This window comes from Podarcis raffonei, chromosome 16 (assembly GCF_027172205.1).
Source record: "Podarcis raffonei isolate rPodRaf1 chromosome 16, rPodRaf1.pri, whole genome shotgun sequence".
Lineage (NCBI taxonomy): Eukaryota > Metazoa > Chordata > Lepidosauria > Squamata > Lacertidae > Podarcis > Podarcis raffonei.
The window spans coordinates 21,469,779-21,488,553 of NC_070617.1; the positions used below are offsets into that span (position 1 = coordinate 21,469,779).

An 18,775-nucleotide genomic window follows, 5' to 3' on the forward strand; every position below is an offset into this window, starting at 1 on the left:
CACACTGGGCAAAAAGATTCCTGCATTACAGCTGGTTGGAGTTGATGATCCTTGGGGTCCCTTCCAACTCTATGATTCTATGATCGATGATCTAGGTTGGCAAAAGGGCCATAGCACAGGGGTATAAGTATCTGCTCTGCATGCAGAAGGTCTCAGGTTTAAACCCCAGTGCCATCCCCCAGTAGGGTTGGGAATGTTCCCCGCTTGAATCCCTGGAGAGCTGCTGCCAATCAGTGTAGAAAATACTGAGCAAAATGGACCAATGGTCTGATTCAGTATAAGGTAGCTCCCTATATTCCTATGAAAGCTGGCTTAGAGGGGTCAAGGGACTCCCTAGGTTGCTTATCTGGCTCCCCTGTGTGTGCCTGGCTTTGTTGCCTTGGTATCAATGGATGTCACAATCCCTGGAGTTTGACCTTTCCCCTCCAGCCAACCAGAAGCCAGGGGATTCTGGAATCTCCTTTGCAGTAACAGACACCTGAAGCCCAGAGACACTGGGAGTCTCTAGGGGCTCCTGCCTTATTCTCCTAGATGCGCTAAGAACAGCCTCTGGGTGATTGTACTGTCGGTTCAGACCTCCAAGGGAACACTGCCCCCCTCCCAGGTAATTCAAACTTCAACCTAAAGAAAGAAAACCTCTTGGACTTTAGCAACGAGTTTCCTAAACTTGGGACCACCCCCACCAAATACCACAAAGGAGAAGCCCCACCAATTCATTAAGTGACCCAAGCCTTGGAAACAGCCAGCTGGCTGTTTGATGATTTCTCCAGGACTGTGCATAGATTATGGAAACTACGAAAATCCAGCTTTCTGAGAATCTTGTTTTAAGTTCCCAGACCCCAAGGAGGTGCAAAATATGCATATGTCTGGCCGACACCTGCTAAAATTCCAGCAGCTAGAATGTCTTGGGCTTAATGAACTGTTCTCAGTGAGCTGATTCACTGGGAAAGGGGGGAGGGATACAAGATTTTGTTTCAGATCCCACCTTGTGCTTGTACACTGTTCCCCGTCCCCACCTCCCAGCATGGGACTTAAGAATGTAAGAAAAGTCCTGCTGGATCAGGCCTGTGGCCCATCTAGTCCAGCATCCTGTTCTCACACTAGCCAGCCAGATGTCCACAAGAAACCTATTGGCGTATGGCATGTGCCAAATGTGTACAGCTCCCCAAGTGTGTAGGTTCGTGGCAGTGCAGTTTTGCGCCAGAAGATATTCATTCAGACTCCCAACTCTTCAGTCAGCTCAGTCCATTACTGACAGGTCCAAAGCATTAAGGCAGTTTCACTATATACAGGCTTCCATTAGATCCCTTGTAGGAGGTGCAGGCTTCAAATGCAAAGCAAGTACAACTCACAGCATACAAACAGCACAGAGTTCAGCATCAATCTGGCAGAGCTTCCTTGCAGCGAAGCAGAGAGACAATGTGCAGCCCCCTTTTAATATATCCAAAAATGACCACACCCTTGGCCAGTTGCCAGGTCACAGTGACCTACTTGCCTGGTTGCCAGGTCGCAGTCACCTTCAAACACTAATCACAAGACCTGCAGGTACAAGATAAGGGAGGCACATGCACCAGATTTTCCTTAACAGCAATTAAAGGAACCTCAACACCCCTTCTTAATTCTAAGAAAAAACATGCATCAGAGCATGTGTGAAGTGTTTATACAGTATGCTTCACTAATCCCAACTTTTCAACTATTTCTTTGTGTCTTTTGAAGCTATTGGGTTTTCTCATTACATCAGCAATGTTCTGGCTTGACTCACAATATACAAGTTTCGTTAATCCTTGTTCTACATTGTCCCTAACATATCTATATTTGATACCTACATGTTTTGTCCTAGACTTGAATTGTTAAGGCCCTGCCATGGAAATGCAGGCCCGATTATCCTCCATAAACCATCACAGGTAGCTTGGCTTCTACATTCATATCAGTAAGAACCTGCATGAAATAGGGACGCTCGTTGCTCAATTCAGACAGAGCAGCATATTCCGCTTCGAATTTAGACACAGATACCAAGCCCTGTTTCTGGGATTTCCAAACCACCAAAGACCATCCAAATTCTACTACCATTCCAGTAGTAGACCTTCTTGTCTGTACATCATTTCCAAAGTCTGAGTCACAGTAACACATTAGCTCCTCTGCCCCAGAGGATGACAGTTTTAAACAGTCCTGTGTTGCTTTTAAATAGCGAAACCGTCTTGTGTGGTTGGCTTTGAAACTAACCTGCTAAGAACACCCACAGCGTTGCTTACATCTGATCTGGACCCACTGTGAACTGTACAACAAACTGTACACATTACTCTCTGATTTTTTAAAGTCTGTCACCATAGGAGTTTGAACGCCTTTACAATTCTGCATACCAAAACATTCTAACAGTTGTGTAGTTTTCTTTTTCTGGCTTAGTAGAAAAGCTCCCATCACTTACTTTCTGTACTTCAACTCCCAGGTAACTCTTTATAGTAGCTCCTAAATCTTCGAGCTGGAACTCTTGTCCCAAGTGCTGGGCAAACTCCTGAATTTGTTTGTTTGTTTGTACCAAATGAGAAAAAAACATGATTTTTATAAGAGGCTTGAAGAAATCCTATTTGAATATATGAAAAAAGGAAGATAATTTTGATGGGAGATATGGACGGTGTAGCTTTCCTGGAATGGGATAGGACTATAAGAAGATGTGACACAAAAGCAAGGGAAGCTACCCAAGGCTTTTTTTCTAATGAGAGAAAATTTCAGTTTAGTTGATATATGGAGAGAAAAACACCCACGATAGATAATTCACATTTGGTGAGCTGAATGGACTCTGTATGGACCTCTAGAGATTTGTACATTAAGGTAAAGAAGGTAGAAATAAAAAGGAAAGAAAAAGAATTGATAAATTTCTGCAGAAAAGAGATAGTTAAACAGGATATTAAATTATTGCAAACTCAGTTTTCAATGATAATAAATCAAGAAAAAAGTGGCAAATTAAAGATTTAAAACATAAACAATTTGAGCAAGCTAATAAAAGCAGGGAAAGTATTAGCATGCAAATAAAAAAAGGCAAGAGAAAGCCTGCATAAATACAATTAACATAGGAGGTAGAGTTGTGGAAAGAAATAAGAGATCAATTTGTGAGGTTTTTTTAAAAAAATATATAAACCACCTCTTTTAACCCTGCATTCAAATACACTGTCGCAATATGCTGCAAGGGTTAATAGCATTCTTATACTTTTGCTCCTGGCTGTCAGAGTAAATGTCTCATCTCTCATCATAATCTAAACCCCTTCACTGCATGAATCCTTTTGCAACAAGCCTTGCTTTAAACTTTACTTCACCAGATGCTAGGGTTTTTCTTTTATGGACCCAAAGATACCCCACAGATTTCTTCCCTTCAGGCAAATCAACAAGTGAGAAAAACTTGTGATCAGCTAGAGATTGCATTTCTTGTTCCACTGCAGCAAACCACAGCTCCTTCTGTTGTGGCGGCAGCTGCGGGATTTCCTCAAAAGACTGGGGTTCACAATTTATTTTGCAAACCTTAACCTGCCCCACAAAGTATTCTTCAGAATATCTTAAGAGGTGGGATTTCCTGGGTAGCCCCTTCTGATCATCTTAGTCAGGGGTCAGCAAACTTTTTCAGCAGGGGGCCAGTCCACTGTCCCTCAGACCTTGTGGGGGGCCAGACTATATTTTTTGGGGGGAAATAATGAACGAATTCCTATGCCCCACAATAACTCAGAGTTGCATTTTAAATAAAAGCACATATTCTACTCATGTAAAAACACCGGACAGGCCCCACAAATAACCCAGAGATGCATTTTAAATAGAAGGACACATTCTACTCATGTAAAAACATGCAGATTCTCGGACTGTCTGCGGGCCAGATTTAGAAGGCGATTGGGCCGGATCCGGCGCCTGGGCCTTAGTTTGCCTACCCATTGTCTTAGTTATGTAACTGCCTGTCCCTCTCTTCCTCCCCTTCAGCTTTGGCAGAAAGCGTCTCCCGTTTCACAGGACTTTGCCGTTGGTTGCTGTAGTAACAGCTGGGCCTGTGGTTCTGGGACTGGCTTAATGAGAGGCAAAACTACTTCAGAATTTGCATGGATTCTGGACCAGTTATTTTGCTCTGAGAACACAGCACTGCAGCTCAGGACCACTTTTCCATTGCCAAGAGAAAACCCGGAACTTTTACAGGCCGGCTGATAACCCACAAAAATCAGTTTCACTCTTTCTCTGTGCCTTGGGGATAGCCGCCAAAAGTTCTCAAATGGGAGATGCTAGGCTTTTTACCATGGAGCAGATAGGAGTATTATTTACCACAGCCTATTTTGACTATAGCATGCTGCCAGCATGGCCTCCCCACCCCACCCCCTGAATTTTACAGGCAAACCAGCATCATGAAGCAACAAATCTTTCATTGTCTGCAAAGCCCTACCTTCAGTTCCTACTACTACAGTTCCCAGGATTCTTTGGGTGTGAGGGAATTTGCTTTCAACGCCTGGTGTGTACACAGCTATCTGCTGGGGTCAATGTGTTTCCCTGCCCCTCACTCCCAGGGCCTGATTTAGGTTTGAGCTACTGAAGGCAATGGGGCCCTTTATATGTCCAGCTGTCCTTTGTCAACAACAAATTGTTGCTGTTTTTTGTGTTGAATATATGCTGTATGGTAATTTATGGACCTAATAGGTATCTAAAGCCATCTGCACATGTTGCCATGCAACCAGTCCATGCAGAATGTAGGCACCCTATATATAGAAATGAACAAACCAGTGATATTTTAGGGAGCAGGCTAGCGGACGGGGCCCATTACTTACATCATAGGAGCCTACACAACACAAAACACGGTTGCTGTATGTAGGTTTTATTTTATTTGCTTTTTAGCTTATATTTTGTAAATGTACATCCAGGTTTTTTTTCCTTTAAATTGTTTTGGGGCCCCCAACAGAGTGGTGCCCTAAGCTATAGCTTGTTTAGCTTATACGTAAATCCGGCACGGCTCACTCCTAACGCTGCCTCATCATCATTCCAGGCCCAGCTCGCCAACCTGGTTTGAGCCTGCTTTGGACCATTTGAGTGAAGGGGCCCTTTGTCTGAAGCAGCCACCCCAGACTGTCCCCCCAGCCCCTCCTTCCTCCACCAGCTAGCCTTGTCTGTCTCTCATTTGCTCCTCTTCTTTTGGTATTGGAGTGACTGAAATAGGCTTTCCCCCTTTTGCAACGAATCACACACACCCCTTCCCCGTTTCCCCTCTGGCTGACATCCTTTTAAGCATTGATTCTGCTCCTTTCCCTTAGGTCGGATCTCTGGTTGGAGGAGAGGAAGGGAGATGACCTCAGAGGCGAGGGCAGTGGTTATGGGGAGTGCACCACGCCTCCCATAAGTGGCCAGCACCAAGCCAAGACCACCGGCTTATAAAGTGGGGCCAAGAGAAACCAACGTTCCCCCAATGAGACCAGAGTCGTGAAGATAAGCACAGCACCCAGGCAGCCCACCCCCAGGAGAAGGAGGAGAGCCCCCCTCTGAGTCCACCAGCGGCTTCCTCCAAAACACCACCGCAAGCACCCAGCTCTGCCGTCCAACCGCTTTGCAAGCCAAGCTCCAAAGCCTCTTCTAAGACCCTCCACAAGTAAGTGCATCTCATCGTCTGGCTGGAGGTCTGCTAGACAGTGTGCATCATGATGTAATGCACACCTTTCGCCGTCAGATAAGCAAGGTATAGGCCGCTTGCACTGCAAATTTGGATCCCTAGGAGAGTTGGATAATTGAGGTTCAGGTAAAGACAGAAAATTTGCTTGCAGGGAGAGTCTGGTTTTTAATGCAATAAAATAAAGAAACTTTATTAACGTTAATAAAGGATTACTGTACTCACATTTTCAAACATATGTTTTTAGCCATGAGGCCCAGGAACCTGCTTGTTTTCTTTTTAAAAAATAATAATGAAACTTCAGTTTCTAAATTTACACACTAGCAGCCAATTACAAAGAGGGACAAGGAATTAAGCAGTGAAGCCTTATTGCAGTCGCAGGACAGCTTACTGCATCAGCAACCATGACTGCCTGCACTTTTGAGAATGTATATGTAGCATGAGGACTAGAAACCTGATTGATTTAAATAGAATGAGACTTGAGATTCTAAGATCTCAGCACTCACAGCCTTGGCTGTTTGTGACTGTATCAATGGACTTCAACTACATAGCCATGAAAAAAGAGTCAAAACAAAGTTTTGAGGAAGCAAAACAGTCTTTTCCCCCTTATTCTTCCACTGTGCTAATTCTGTACCTAATCCCCATTCATCCCTCAGATTTCCACAATGGCCTCCTCCAAGCCCTTCCATGTGGTCACTCCGCTGCGGGTCAGCCTCCACCTCTCCAAATTGGCTGGTACCAAGGTCTACCTGAAGCTCGAAAATACCCAACCCACTTGCTCCTTTAAGATACGAGGCATAGGGAACTTCTGCAAATCGGTAAGGAAAGGAGAAAGTTATATGGGGAAGGCTTGTAGCTCAGTGGCAGAGCAGCTGCCTTGAGTGCAGAAGGTCCCAGGTTCAATCCCCAGCCTGTCCTGGTGGGGCTGGCGGCAACCCCTGCCTAAAACCCTAGAGAGCTGCTGCCAGTCAGTGTAGGGAACACTGAGCCTCTTGTAGGCTTACTATAAGCGACCCCTGACCATTAGGTCCAGTCGTGACCGACTCTAGGGTTGCGGCGCTCATCTCACTTTATTGGCCGAGGGCTGTCACATGGAAGATGGAGGGCTGTCACATGGAAGATGGAGCAAGAGAACAATCTTGCTCCATCTTCCATGTCAGGTTCCGGGTCAGGTGGCCAGCATGACTAAGCTGCTTCTGGCGAACCAGAGCAGCACACAGAAATGCCGTTTACCTTCCCGCCGGAGCGGTACCTATTTATCTACTTTCACTGGCATGCTTTCAAATTGCTAGGTTGGCAGGAGCTGGGACCGAGCAACGGGAGCTCGCCCCGTTGTGGGGATTCGAACCGCCAACCTTCTTATCGGCAAGTCCTAGGCTCTGTGGTTTAACACACAGTGCCACCTGTGTCCCTTACTATAAGGTACATTCCCATTTAAGACAAGAAAGAATGGTGAAGGTTGCTGCTGGTTTTCTCTACTGCCCTAGGATAGGCTGTAGCTCAGGTTAAGGCAGCTTGCCGTGTTCCTACGATGGGACCTCTCTGGTGGGAAGTGATATTGCACATAATCAATATTGTTTAATCAGCTTAGGGAAAGAGCTTGAAAGGCTCTTTCTGGGAAGAATCGAATCAGGCAGTGAGCAGGCATGAAGTATTCAACAGAAGTATAGTGTCCAGATCAAGGGAAGGAATAGTACCACTCTGGTCTGCCTTGGTCAGACCACACCTGGAATACTGTGTCCAGTTCTGGGCACCACAATTTAAGAAGGATGTTTACAAGCTGAAATGTGTGCAGAGGAGGGTGACTAGGATGCTCAAAGGTCTAGGAGCCTTATGAGGAATCGTTGAAGGAGCTATGTATGTTTAGCCTAGAAAAGAGGAGATATGATAACCATCTTCAAATAACTAAAAGGGCTGTCACATGGAAGATGGAGCAAGATTGCTCTCTCCTGCTCTGGAAGGTAGGGCTCAAACCTCAACAGCTTCAAGTTACATGAAAGCAGATTCCAACCAAACATATGAAAAAAACTTCCTTACAGTAAGAGCTGTTCTTTGGGCATTCTGCAAAGGTTTCGTTATGGGGTCAAGAGGACAGAATCTGGTCCAGACCTGCCTGGAAAGAACAGTGGGTGGTGGGGTTGCCTTTGTTGTGGGGTTAAGATGACTTCTGTTCACACATTCCTATTCTTCTGCTTTCACAGTGGGCCGAAAAACGCTGCCAGCAGTTTGTCTGTGCCTCAGGTAATGTGGTTTTCTGTGGACACTGTCAGGGTTCCAGGGGTGGGGAGGATCCTGCTTGTGGAAGTTTCCCTTTGGGGCATCTGGTTGTCACTGTGAGAACAGGATGCTGGGCTGGAAGGACTACTAGCCTGATTCAGCAGGCTCATCTCATGTTCTTATGTGTACATTGAGGGGGGGGGGGGAATTACACTAAAATGCTGGTGATTTTTGCTAGGATTTGGAAAAATGTTTCCACAAGCCAACATGGAAATAGAGACAGCTGAATTTAAGTTTGGAAAAATGAGAGAAACTGAAGTAGTGCAGGGAATCATTGGGTTTTTTCTTATTTTTCTTATGTATTTTGTATTTTTAGATTGTGATTTTATATTGTGAACTGCCCTGAGACATGTGGGTATAGGGCAGTATACAAATTTAATTAATAACAAGAACAACAGTATGGTGGCTTAGAGGCTGAGCTGCAAATCAGAAAGTCCCCAGTTCAGATTTCACCTCTCCCACAAACCAGATGACTTTAGGCAGGACACCTAGATTATATCCAGAAGTCTTGGGTTGGCCTGGGAGGGAAGGCAACTGTCATAAGGTCTAGCATCATAGTGGTGTCAAATGGGCTTTCTTCCAGCGGGAAATGCCGGTCTTGCCGCTGCCTACTCTGCAAAACAGCTGGGTATCCCGGCTATCATCTTTGTGCCCCAATCCACACCAGCTATAACTATGGAGCGCATGGAAGATGAGGGAGCCACAGTATGCATGCAACAGGTAAGTTTGGAAGGAAGATCAGCCTTAACCCTTTCCCTGGCTTATCACAGAAGAACAAAAGTTGGAAGCCTTTAAAAATCACCACCATCATCAAATAAATATTTCTTAGAATCCTAGCCTAATAACAAACTTACTTTCCTCTAGACACTGGAGGAATGCCAAAACATAGCCAAGGAAATGGCAAAGGGACGCTCTAACTTGACCTACGTGCCTCCGTTCGATGACCCTCTCATCTGGTATGTGTTGTAATTTCTCCTTCGGTGGAGAAATTCAGTTCAGTTCGAAACAGTACCAGATTAGCCATTTTGAAGCAATACCTGAACTGAAGTGCGGCCATTTTGGCCACCTGGTGGCCATTTTATTTCCCCCCACAATGCCCCGGAATTTCAGCTGGGGCCTGGTATGCAGGAAGCAGGGAATATGTCAGGGATTTCCTGCCAAAATGGACTTCTGCAAAGGAAAAAACCAGACCAGATTTCTCCCCCTCCCCACAAATAAAAATGATGAGAAGTTTTGAATACGCTCTTCTCTCAGTGCCCCCACCCCCAAGTCTCTCTTTCCAACCCCTGACATTTGGTTTTGATGTTCTGGGTCCCCTCTGCTTTGCAGGGAAGGGCACAAGACCATGGTCACAGAGATGAAGGAGCAGATGGAGTCCACACCTGGAGCAATAATTCTCTCTGTTGGAGGGGGCGGCATGCTCTGTGGGGTGATCCAGGGCCTCCGCGAGGTGGGCTGGGACAAGGTACCCATCATCGCCATGGAGACCCGCGGAGCCCACAGTCTGAATGCTTCCTTGGAAGAAAAGAAGCTGGTGACACTGCCCGAAATTACCAGGTGAGCTCACAGCACATTTGGTGGGGGACTAGGAGGGTAAAAGACTACCGCTTACCTCAGGGCAGAAGCCACTACTGGTAGTGTGACAGCTGATGCGGGCTGGTGCCCATTGGGTCTGGTAGGGCGGAAGACAGGGAGCCCAACAGTAGGGGGCGCGAGAGCCAATGACAGGCAGACCCAACCTTCTCCTAGTTTTGTCCCCATCCTCCTCCCTGTGGAGTTCTATAAGCAGCAACACTGAGACGAAGGAGGAGGTGGCAGATAGCCAGGCAAGTGAGGGCTGATGGAGGGCAGAAGAAACAATCAATACAATACAGTGCAATGCAATGCAATGCAATACTGGGAGACAGTGCAGTGGTTATAGTGTCAGACAGCAGGATTCAAATTCCCACTTAATCATGAAGCTCAGTGGCTGAGACCAGTCACTGGCTGCCAGCTTTATCTACCTCACAGGGTTGTTGTGGGGATTCAAGGAGGAAAGGGAGAACCACATGTACCACCTTGAGGGGAAGACTGGAGGGATATAAATGCAACAGATAAATAAAATGGCCTCGTTGTCATTACACATTGTTCGCCTGAGCCAAATTCAACAAGCAAAATCCAGCCCACTCATCTTCCTTTTCCTGTTCTGGGTCCAGCATTGCGACCACGCTTGGGGCAGCTACTGTGGCAGAAGAAGCTTTGAAGCTGGCGCAAGAGCACCCCGTCATATCACAGGTTGTCAATGACTCTGACGCAGTGGCAGCTGTCGGGAAGTTTCTGGGTATGTATTCGCAAGACAGCCATCCTGTATTAATGCACTAATTGTGAACTCGTTCTCCATGTCTAGATAGTCAGTGCAATTATATGGTGAACTAGAGTTCCCATCTTCTCTGACCATCGGCCATACTGGCTGGGGTGATGGGTGCTGGAGTCAAATAAACTCTACAAGGCGCCACACTGGCTCTTGCTGCTCCAAGTGCTATTATGAGTTTGTGCAGAACTGTATTGCAGGGGATTGCACGAGATGAGCCTTTGTGTCCCTTCCAACTGTACAATACCAGTGGTCATTGATTTGTCCAATCCTCTTATTTGTTCAATCCTCTTTTGAGGATCAAGTGGTATATTGCACTTCAAATGCATGGCATGAATTACTTCTACTACTATCGTGATTTACGTGGTGTGATCTCTGGTATTGCATTATATATTGCATTCAATGCCATGGTATGATTACTTCTATCTGGATACGTGGGTGAGTTCACCTGTAGTAACTAGGGCTTGCGATCGGAAGTTGGCAGTTGCAGTCCTGCACAGTGCTCGAACTGCTTGCATATGAAAGCACATCAAAGTGCAAGTAGATAATTAGGTACCACTCCGGTAGGCAGGTAAACGGCGTTTCCGTCCGCTGTTCTGGTTTCACCAAAAGTGGCTTAGTCATGCTGGCCACATGACCTGGAAAAACTGTCTGAGGACAAAATGTCTCCCTTGGCCAGTAAAGCAAGATGAGCGCCACAACCCCAGAATCGTTCATGACTGGACTTAACTGTCAGGGGTCCTTTACCTTTTCTTTCTTTTTTTCCTACTGATTAAAAGGTAAAGGGACCCCTGACCATTAGGTCCAGTCGTGGCCGACTCTGGGGTTGCGGCGCTCATCTCGCTTTATTGGCCGAGGGAGCCGGCGTACAGCTTCCGGGTCATGTGGCCAGCATGACTAAGCCGCTTCTGACGAACCAGAGCAGCGCATGGAAACGCTGTTTACCTTCCCGCCGGAGCGGTACCTATTTATCTACTTGCACTTTGATGTGCTTTCGAACTCCTAGGTTGGCAGGAGCAGGGACCGAGCAACCAGAGCTCACCCCGTCGCGGGGATTCGAACTGCCGACTTCCTGATCAACAAGTCCTAGGCTCTGTGGTTTAACCCACAGATTACTCATGCCTTAATGGCAAGGAGAAACAGCACAGTTGGTTAGAGCATGGTGGTGATAACGCCAAAGTTGCAGGTTTGATCCCTGTATTGGATAGCTGCATATTCCTGCATTACAAAGGATTGGACCGTATGATCCTCAGGGTCCCTTCCAGCTCTAGGATGCTATGATTCAACTTCTAGAAAACTTAAACGACCCTTTTGCCTGCAGACGAGGAGAGGATGCTGGTGGAGCCGGCGTGCGGGGCGTCCTTGGCAGCCGTCTACTGCGAGCTGACCAAAATGCTGCAAAAGGATGGTAAACTCCCCAACGAGCTGGAATCCATAGTCATCATTGTGTGCGGCGGCAACAACATCACCATGGAGGAACTGGATTGCTTGAAGGAGCAGCTGTCCTCGGATAACGGTGATCTCGTGGAGTGCGAGCTTGCCATGGCAACATGGAACAATCCATGCAACATTTTCGCGGCTTCGCTCCAAAAATCCATGGGGGCTTGTGCTCATTAAAACTCACGGCTGCTTCACCCACCCTGCTCTCCCAGAGCTCTGTGTCACCCCCCAGGTGGGAGCAGAGGAGTGGGCAGATGGGAAAACTGGGTTGCAATATACCTTGGTGCCTCAGGATTTGGTTGGATCGCCAGCAGATACCCGAGAGTGCTAGATCCCAGGAGGGATCGCTAGATTTGCAGGAGGTGGTTTGGGTTTCTGTGCAGCTGCCCCTTGTGGCGAGTCGCTGAACTGCACATTTTGGCCTCTACATAGGCAGTATGGGATGCCCAGGCTGTATGTGGGCTGGCTCCTGAATAGGAAAGAGTGCCATGGAATCATAGAACTGTAGAGTTGGAAGACCGGGTAATCTAGTCAAACCATCTGCGATACAGGAATCTTTTGCCCAATGTGGATCTCGAAGCCACAACCCTGAGATTAAGAGTCTCATGATCTGTCAACTGAGCTAAGGTCATAGAGATGAGGGCTTCCTGTGCAATGCAGTTTTGAGAAGTGCGGTCTTCCTCAGCTCTAAGTTTATTGCAGCATCTTTTGCTCCTGAATTCCACTGCCTGGTTTGACCTTCAGTCCCGACTTCTGGCGTATTCCTGCCTCCTGGTTTGACCTTTGTCCTTGATGCTACCTCCTAGCTTCTTTCCACAATGACTTCTGGCTTCCTCTTGTCTTGCCCTCATGTACCTTTCAACCCTAACTTTTGGCTTGCCTTTCAGCTTGCTCTGCAGTCTTTCTAGAAAGCCAATTCAGGTGGCTTCTAGACAGGCAATGATGTTCAGCTGTGGGGATCTTTTACTTCTTTTTCTTTCAACGATTTATATCTTACAGGATTTATTATTTGAACTGTTTTCTCTGGGAGTGCTGTTCTAGAACTGCTGATGTAGTTTTAACCAGTAAACCACCCTGGAGAACTTATCCAGTAAGGTGGCATATAATTCTTTAATTTTTTTTAGTAATAATAAACTTATGTGGGTGGTTTTTAAAATGGTAAACAGCTGCTTCAAAGAGGGGGATGAATTTCAGTAGAAAGGGATTAGCCCTCTTGTCCCCTACCATAGTCCTGACAAATATCACCCCACCCCCTGACCCCCAGCAACAGATTATCTTTATAAAGCAGGCATGTCCAAAGTGCGTTTCGGGGGCCTAATCTGGCCCACTGGTCGGTTTAAGCTGGCCCCTGCGGCAGTTCATTTCCTGGGGAAAATTCTTTTTAAAAAAATCAACAACTTCAATCCTAAAAAAAAAAGGTTAACAACTTTGGTTGGCCCTTTGGTCAGCTCTCATGGCCCTTCACTTCATTAAATCTGGCTCTCTTTGAAAAAAGTTTGGACAGCAATAATCCAGAGATTGGGAGGGTGCGCATGGCTCTCGCTGCCCTGGAATTCTTTGCAGCACCACTTCAGCCTTTCCAACTTCTAAACATTCTCCTAGGAAACCAGGACTGAAGTCAGTTCCCCAGTCAGTGTCAGGCAGCCAAGGAACCAACCCCCATGGCTAGTTGTCACGAAGAGACAAGGAAAAGTTATTACCAACTGCTTTTTATTCAATATTCACAGAGGCTTGGGAATGCAGCGTTTTGGAATAATGGTGTTGTCCTGAGTGAGTCTCCACCCCCTCCCTCTCTCCTCTTCATGTCTCATCACTATGCTTGCTGAAAAGGGCCCTCTGCCTTTGAGCTCTTTGCTCTCCTACTTTTAATGTCCGCCGGGTTCAAGGAGAGATGAGGTCTGGAGTGTTTTCTAAAGACACTTGAGTCCGTCAGCTGTGCCCCCTCTGGCGCTGCTTCTTCTTCATCTCCTATTATTTCCCAGCTTTCCCTCTCAACTGCCTCTGAGCTGTGATCTCCCTCAAACCTGCTGTGATTCTAAATTGTCGTCTTCTTCTCTGGAAGGGTCAGTCTGGGGAGGCGTCTCCACCCTTCCTTCTCTCTTCAGTCCCTGACAGTCAGGGTCGTATTGATGGGACGATGAAACAATACTACGAGATCCCAGCTCATGGAAACAAAAAGCTCTGATCCAAAGAATCTTAAAATTGCGCAGCCAACTTCCTCTAGATTGGTCCACCTGTTTCTGCCAGCATAACCTGAGATGACACTGGCCTTAAGGTGTGTGAGTGACAGAAACAGGTAAAATGTGTACGCAAAATAGGGAAACAAGGGTGTGTGGGAGAGAGAAGTGTGTGTGTGCATGTGTGTGTGATAGAGGGGATGTGACTGTATACACCTAACTGGTGATTTCAAACAATTCCCGCCTTGTTTCCTCTGGGAAAATATCAAAGACCTTGAAGCAGAACATGGGACGTCAAGTTAGTGTTGATATTTATTAAAACCAAAAATAAATCATAACAATAACTTTTGATCATACAAGGCAAGACTGAATTCCCTTCATATAGCTGGCCAATACACTCATATACCCTGATCCACAGGGACAGAGTTTATGCTACCAACAGACTGATTCATATCCTTTTTGGCTCAAGTATAAGGAAAAAAGGAGGAAAGACGTCCCTTGCAACTCCTAAGCATTGAAGGCAAATTGCTTTTTCGGGTTTTCCTTTGCGTTTTTCATGCTTGTAATTAGAATATAAAGCCCACATTGGCTCAAGCAGGGGGTGGGCAAGCTTTGTTTAAATAGACACCCCTCCCCCCCTTTCTAAACCACCAACTGGAGACTAGTGCAAAAGACAGAGACTGGGAAAAAATAAATTTGAGCCCTGGAAGTTTTTTGGGAGCATCCACACAGAACTGAGCTTACAGTCCTTCCACACAAAAACTCCTGGTTGCTCCAAGCTTTCTTCAACTGAGCAATATATTTAAGGGGAGGAAGGAGTTGTTTGGTTGTTGCTATGGTTAAACAACTGGAGAGGTGGAGATCCCTCAGTAGTTCCAGATCCACTTTCTTCTGCTCATCCTTGAGCTGGAACAAGTAAGCTCTATGTCAGCATTTTCTGCTCCCATGTTGCACTGTGCGCTGAAAAGCACCCCCCCGATGCCCGTGCATAGAAAATACCAACTCTGTGCTTTATACATAGGGAGGTCTCTGTACCCATAGACTGCATTCACACAACGGGGGATTCTATTTTTCTGACATTCCCCTAAATGTTAATTCCTGCATTATTGTTCAGCTTCCACATGACATAAAAAGCACTTCCGGAGTGGTTTATACCATTTCCTCAACATTCCCATAACCGACAATTTCCATGTTATACCTTGAGCTTTCACATGACCTAGAAGCCACTTCCTAGAATATATAGCACAAGTTTTCTTCCAGGGGAGAAAAAGAAATCCATCTGCAGATTAACATGAAAACGAGCTCCAAACTTGTGCTATATTTCACTACAATTCTGGAAGCTCAAATAGAATGCGGAAATTAACAGGGAAGTGTCCGGAAAACGGAACCAAAACTGCAGTGTGAATGCAGCCAGTTGGAAACAGCCAAGAGGCAGATTATTTATCAGACTTAGAATGCCTGTTAATCGCCTACAGATATTTGGGTTGCAGGGGGAATTTGTGGCTACTTGATGATGATAGGAAAGGCACTTTGCGCATGCTTGGCAGAATTTGCTTCAATTCTGCAACAAGGTTGAGGCACATGTGCCTCTCTGGAAGTTGCTGGACTCCCAGCTCTTATCAGCGCCAGCCAGCATGGTCAATGGGCAGGGTTGATAGGGAGCTGCAAATCAACAAGATCTTGGAGGATCCCTGCTCTGCAACGAAGCCCAAGGATTTGATAGAGGAAGCAGTAGCAAAACAAACCATTAGAAAATGCTTCCTGTCATGTCAAGCGGTTGCTTTTAAGGCAGGCAGCCAAGTACCTCGCTTTCACACATGCACCTAAACGCAGGAGAGAAATAGCAATACAAAGAAGGGCAGGATCTCATCATTACAATGGCCTATGCAGCCAAGATCTACAGCAAGAAGTGAGCAGCTCTTTCCGTACAAAGGGCTGTATTCCCTCCTGGGCGATCTTCCGGGGGCCAGATGCCAGCGTTGGGCAGGGACAGAGGCAAGAGTGAGCAGGGCACAGAGTGTAGATTTTGCCCCTGGACAGTGGGCTGGTTTCTACATGCACTCAGATATACCCCTCTGTATCCAGGCAAACAAAAAAGGGGTATTATCAGACACTAAGGGCACATTCTGGCCAGGCAAAAACACTAAAGGAGGGCTGGTGAGGGGGGTGTCCTGGGGACAGCTTGGGGGACAGAGGCCCAGGGGCTACATTCAGGGCCCCCGGGGTGGCCTCAGGTTCTCCACCCTGACTTTCAACCATGTGTATGTACACACAACGATCAGAGAGAAATGGCAATATGAAAATTGGGAAGTCGTTCAGCATGGGAGAGAGATGCTTAGCCTGGGAAGAGCATCCATATAAATAGGTAACAGACTATATAAATAGGAAATGGCTTAGATTTTGCCCAGGTCTTCCCAGAACGATCCTGGGAATCTGAGCCTCTTGTGCGTGTGCCAGGGATCACAGGCTTTGTACTGAAGCACACCATTGGTCCATCTAGCTCATACGGTCTATGCTGACTGGAAGAAACTATTCATGGGTTTAGATGGAGGCTTTTCCTAGTCCTGCTTGGGAGATGCCAGGAAGTGAACCTGAGGCCTTCTGGACACAAAGCACATGCTTCATCCGTGTACCCCTTCCTGTTGTAGGAACACAGGAAATGGCATTACACTGAGTCACTCCATTGCTCCATGTAGCTCAGTATTGTTCTGCACTGATTGGAAGCGGCTCCCTAGGGCTTCAGCCTGTTTACTGCCAGCCCTACCTGGAGAGACCATTGGGGATTGAAGCTGGACCCTTCTACATGCTATACCACTAAGCTACAACTCTTCCCTATTATGTCCATCTCTGCATGGGAGATTTCGGCATTCTCTGGGAAAGCCATGCCGGTTGGAGTTAAGTGTGCAGATCTCAGGCACCTACACCTTTGGTATACGACCCGCAAAGGAAGGAAAATCCCCAGGAGTCAGGGCTGCGCATCTTCCCTCTACAAAGCTCTTGAAAGTTCAAGACTCACATTTGAGCGTAATAACATCAGCAGCTGTGACCTCAAGATTCCCTCCCTATTATCTTAGCCACACACTCAAGTCCTGGGCTGCAGTGTATCTTGTGCTAAAACAAGCTAAATATTCTGTAGCACGGAGAATACAATCTTGCAACCAGCGCTGGTTATGATACAAGCTGTTCCACCTTAATCTGCGCGGCTGATGCTGCAATTTTGAGTAATTTTTGAAAGTTCTTACAGAAATAGCAAGGAATTATGCATGGCGTAATTAATGGAGGGGTAGGAGATGGAAGAATCCCCACCTTTTATTTTTTGCAAAACCCCCTTAACTCTTGTTTTTAGGCTGTTCTAGGGGGAAGTGTGATTTGGCTAAAACTGGTGGGGGGGAGTACGGTTCAGCAGGTGAGGCTTGTGGATTTCACACACCCCTCCCGCTTCTCCCCCCACCCCCAATAATTCACTTTACTCCTGAGCACCAGCAATCTTAATTCAGCCACCATCTGGCTTAATGTGCTGGAAGCAGGCGTTTGGCTGGACTCTTTCAAGGCTTATTGTTGCGTCCAAAAGGACTAGAAACTTTGAAAAGCAAACAAGCAAACTAACAGAAAGTTGGGATTTGCAGGCAGCCAAATCCAGCGCTCCCCCCCTCCCGGTGTCTCCGTGGAATCGAATAATCCCGATTGTATCCATCATTATCAAGCACCTTTGCCCTTTCGAGAATAAAAAGCGGCACGCTCACCCACAAAGCCCCACAGCACCAGCTGGGGTCTTGTCGAGCATGATGGGAAAAGTTTGAGACACACACACACAGAGCCTGTGAGGCATCAGCCCCAGCAGACCTGGATGGGCGAGAATTTCCAGAGGTCAGGATGGCCCATATGTATCAGATTGCGATAGGGAGAGGTGGTCCATTGGAAAGGAGGTAGGTTGTCCCAGGTTGGCCCGCTGGTGGCAATGAAACTGTAGTTCTTGGCCATCTCAAAGGAAGTGACCTGGCAAAAGGAAGAAGGTGAGGTAGAGTCACGGACGCAATGACCTGTGCTAGCGTTTTCCAAAATTGCTGCTTCTGACCACTTGAAAACCAAATCTGACAGTATGGTTCCTCAGATGAAGGAGAAGGATTCTGTCTACGTTTTGATACAATCCGACGCCATCTTGAATCAAAATGGCGGACCTGAACCTTTCAGAACTCTACTGATTTTAACCAAAGTGTACATGATGGCTCCTGAAATCAAGGAGCAGCTCTTCGTTTATGATTGGGTATAATTGGATGCCATTTTGAATCAAGATGGTGGCCCGACCCTTTCAAAACTCCCCTGATTTCAACTGCATATGTGAAAACTACCCTGGGTTTTTTGTTGTTGTTTTTCCTTGGAATTCCGAAGCAACCCTGGGCATTAGACTGCTAGTAAATTATATTTTACATGTGTTTCTACAATTATAGCCTTGTGTGGTGAGGATTAACAGACAGAAAATGACAGAAAATCAGGATTCATGGTTTATTCTTATTGTGAACATGAGCAGACATTATTTTTTCCGTGCTGTTACATTTGCAATGGAAATATCTATCAAAGAATAGCTGTTTAAAACTGGCTCCCCTGCAACTACCTTGGGGTGCCCCCAAACCATTTGGCCATAACTATCACACTTTAACCTCAGTTGTCTTAGCAACTGAGCCTTCAGTGGGGGCTGTTGACATTCTTTTCCCATCTGTGTCCCTGGAACATCTCAAGGAGATGCTCGGCTTCACCCTGGTGTTAACTCAAAACACAGACATAGCAAAACATCCCGAAGGACCAGTTGTGCCAACTTCAGGGTCAGATAGGGAAGGAATGCAGCGTAGGAGTCATAAAAATGCAGGCACACAAAATCAAGCCCAATATATTCTATCCGAGGGCCCTTCTGGC

The 18,775-nt window shown here is 46.5% G+C and overlaps 2 protein-coding genes and 2 long non-coding RNA genes across 5 annotated transcripts in view; 2 read left to right on the forward strand and 2 right to left on the reverse strand.

The window, feature by feature from the left end:
* Window positions 1–18,775, reverse strand: part of LOC128404357 (serine dehydratase-like) — a 75,312-nt gene that overhangs the window by 37,525 nt on the left and 19,012 nt on the right. Inside the window, exon 12 of one of the 2 annotated variants that reach the window (XM_053369889.1) lies at window positions 14,159–17,860. The exons of the other annotated variant lie outside the window; for it this stretch is intronic. Within the exon in view, the coding sequence (XP_053225864.1) occupies window positions 17,693–17,860 (168 nt within the window). The 3' untranslated portion in view covers window positions 14,159–17,692. Of the gene's footprint in view, window positions 1–14,158; window positions 17,861–18,775 lie in introns of those variants that run through there. 2 annotated transcript variants of the gene reach the window in all.
* LOC128404362 (uncharacterized) lies at window positions 317–5,399 on the forward strand. The gene is made up of 2 exons (XR_008328092.1): window positions 317–604; window positions 5,271–5,399. It is a non-coding gene; the product is annotated as an uncharacterized LOC128404362 (long non-coding RNA).
* On the reverse strand, window positions 4,634–7,220 carry LOC128404363 (uncharacterized). The gene is made up of 2 exons (XR_008328093.1): window positions 7,024–7,220; window positions 4,634–6,611 (listed from the first exon to the last, which is right to left on the reverse strand). It is a non-coding gene; the product is annotated as an uncharacterized LOC128404363 (long non-coding RNA).
* LOC128404361 (L-serine dehydratase/L-threonine deaminase-like) lies at window positions 5,405–11,885 on the forward strand. Its single transcript, XM_053369896.1, has 8 exons — window positions 5,405–5,602; window positions 6,277–6,438; window positions 7,822–7,861; window positions 8,481–8,617; window positions 8,762–8,853; window positions 9,227–9,454; window positions 10,093–10,217; window positions 11,569–11,885. Exons 2-8 carry the CDS (start codon window positions 6,286–6,288, stop codon window positions 11,862–11,864), a joined length of 1,071 nt encoding a protein of 356 aa, XP_053225871.1. The 5' UTR covers window positions 5,405–5,602; window positions 6,277–6,285; the 3' UTR covers window positions 11,865–11,885.

Coding starts and splice junctions, on each gene's coding strand:
- LOC128404361 (XM_053369896.1), top strand. CDS start 6,286: ATGGCCTCCTCCAAGCCCTTCCATGTGGTCACTCCGCTGCGGGTCAGC. Junction 7,862..8,480: donor GCAGTTTGTCTGTGCCTCAG/GTAATGTGGTTT, acceptor GCTTTCTTCCAG/CGGGAAATGCCGGTCTTGCC. Junction 9,455..10,092: donor ACACTGCCCGAAATTACCAG/GTGAGCTCACAG, acceptor TTCTGGGTCCAG/CATTGCGACCACGCTTGGGG.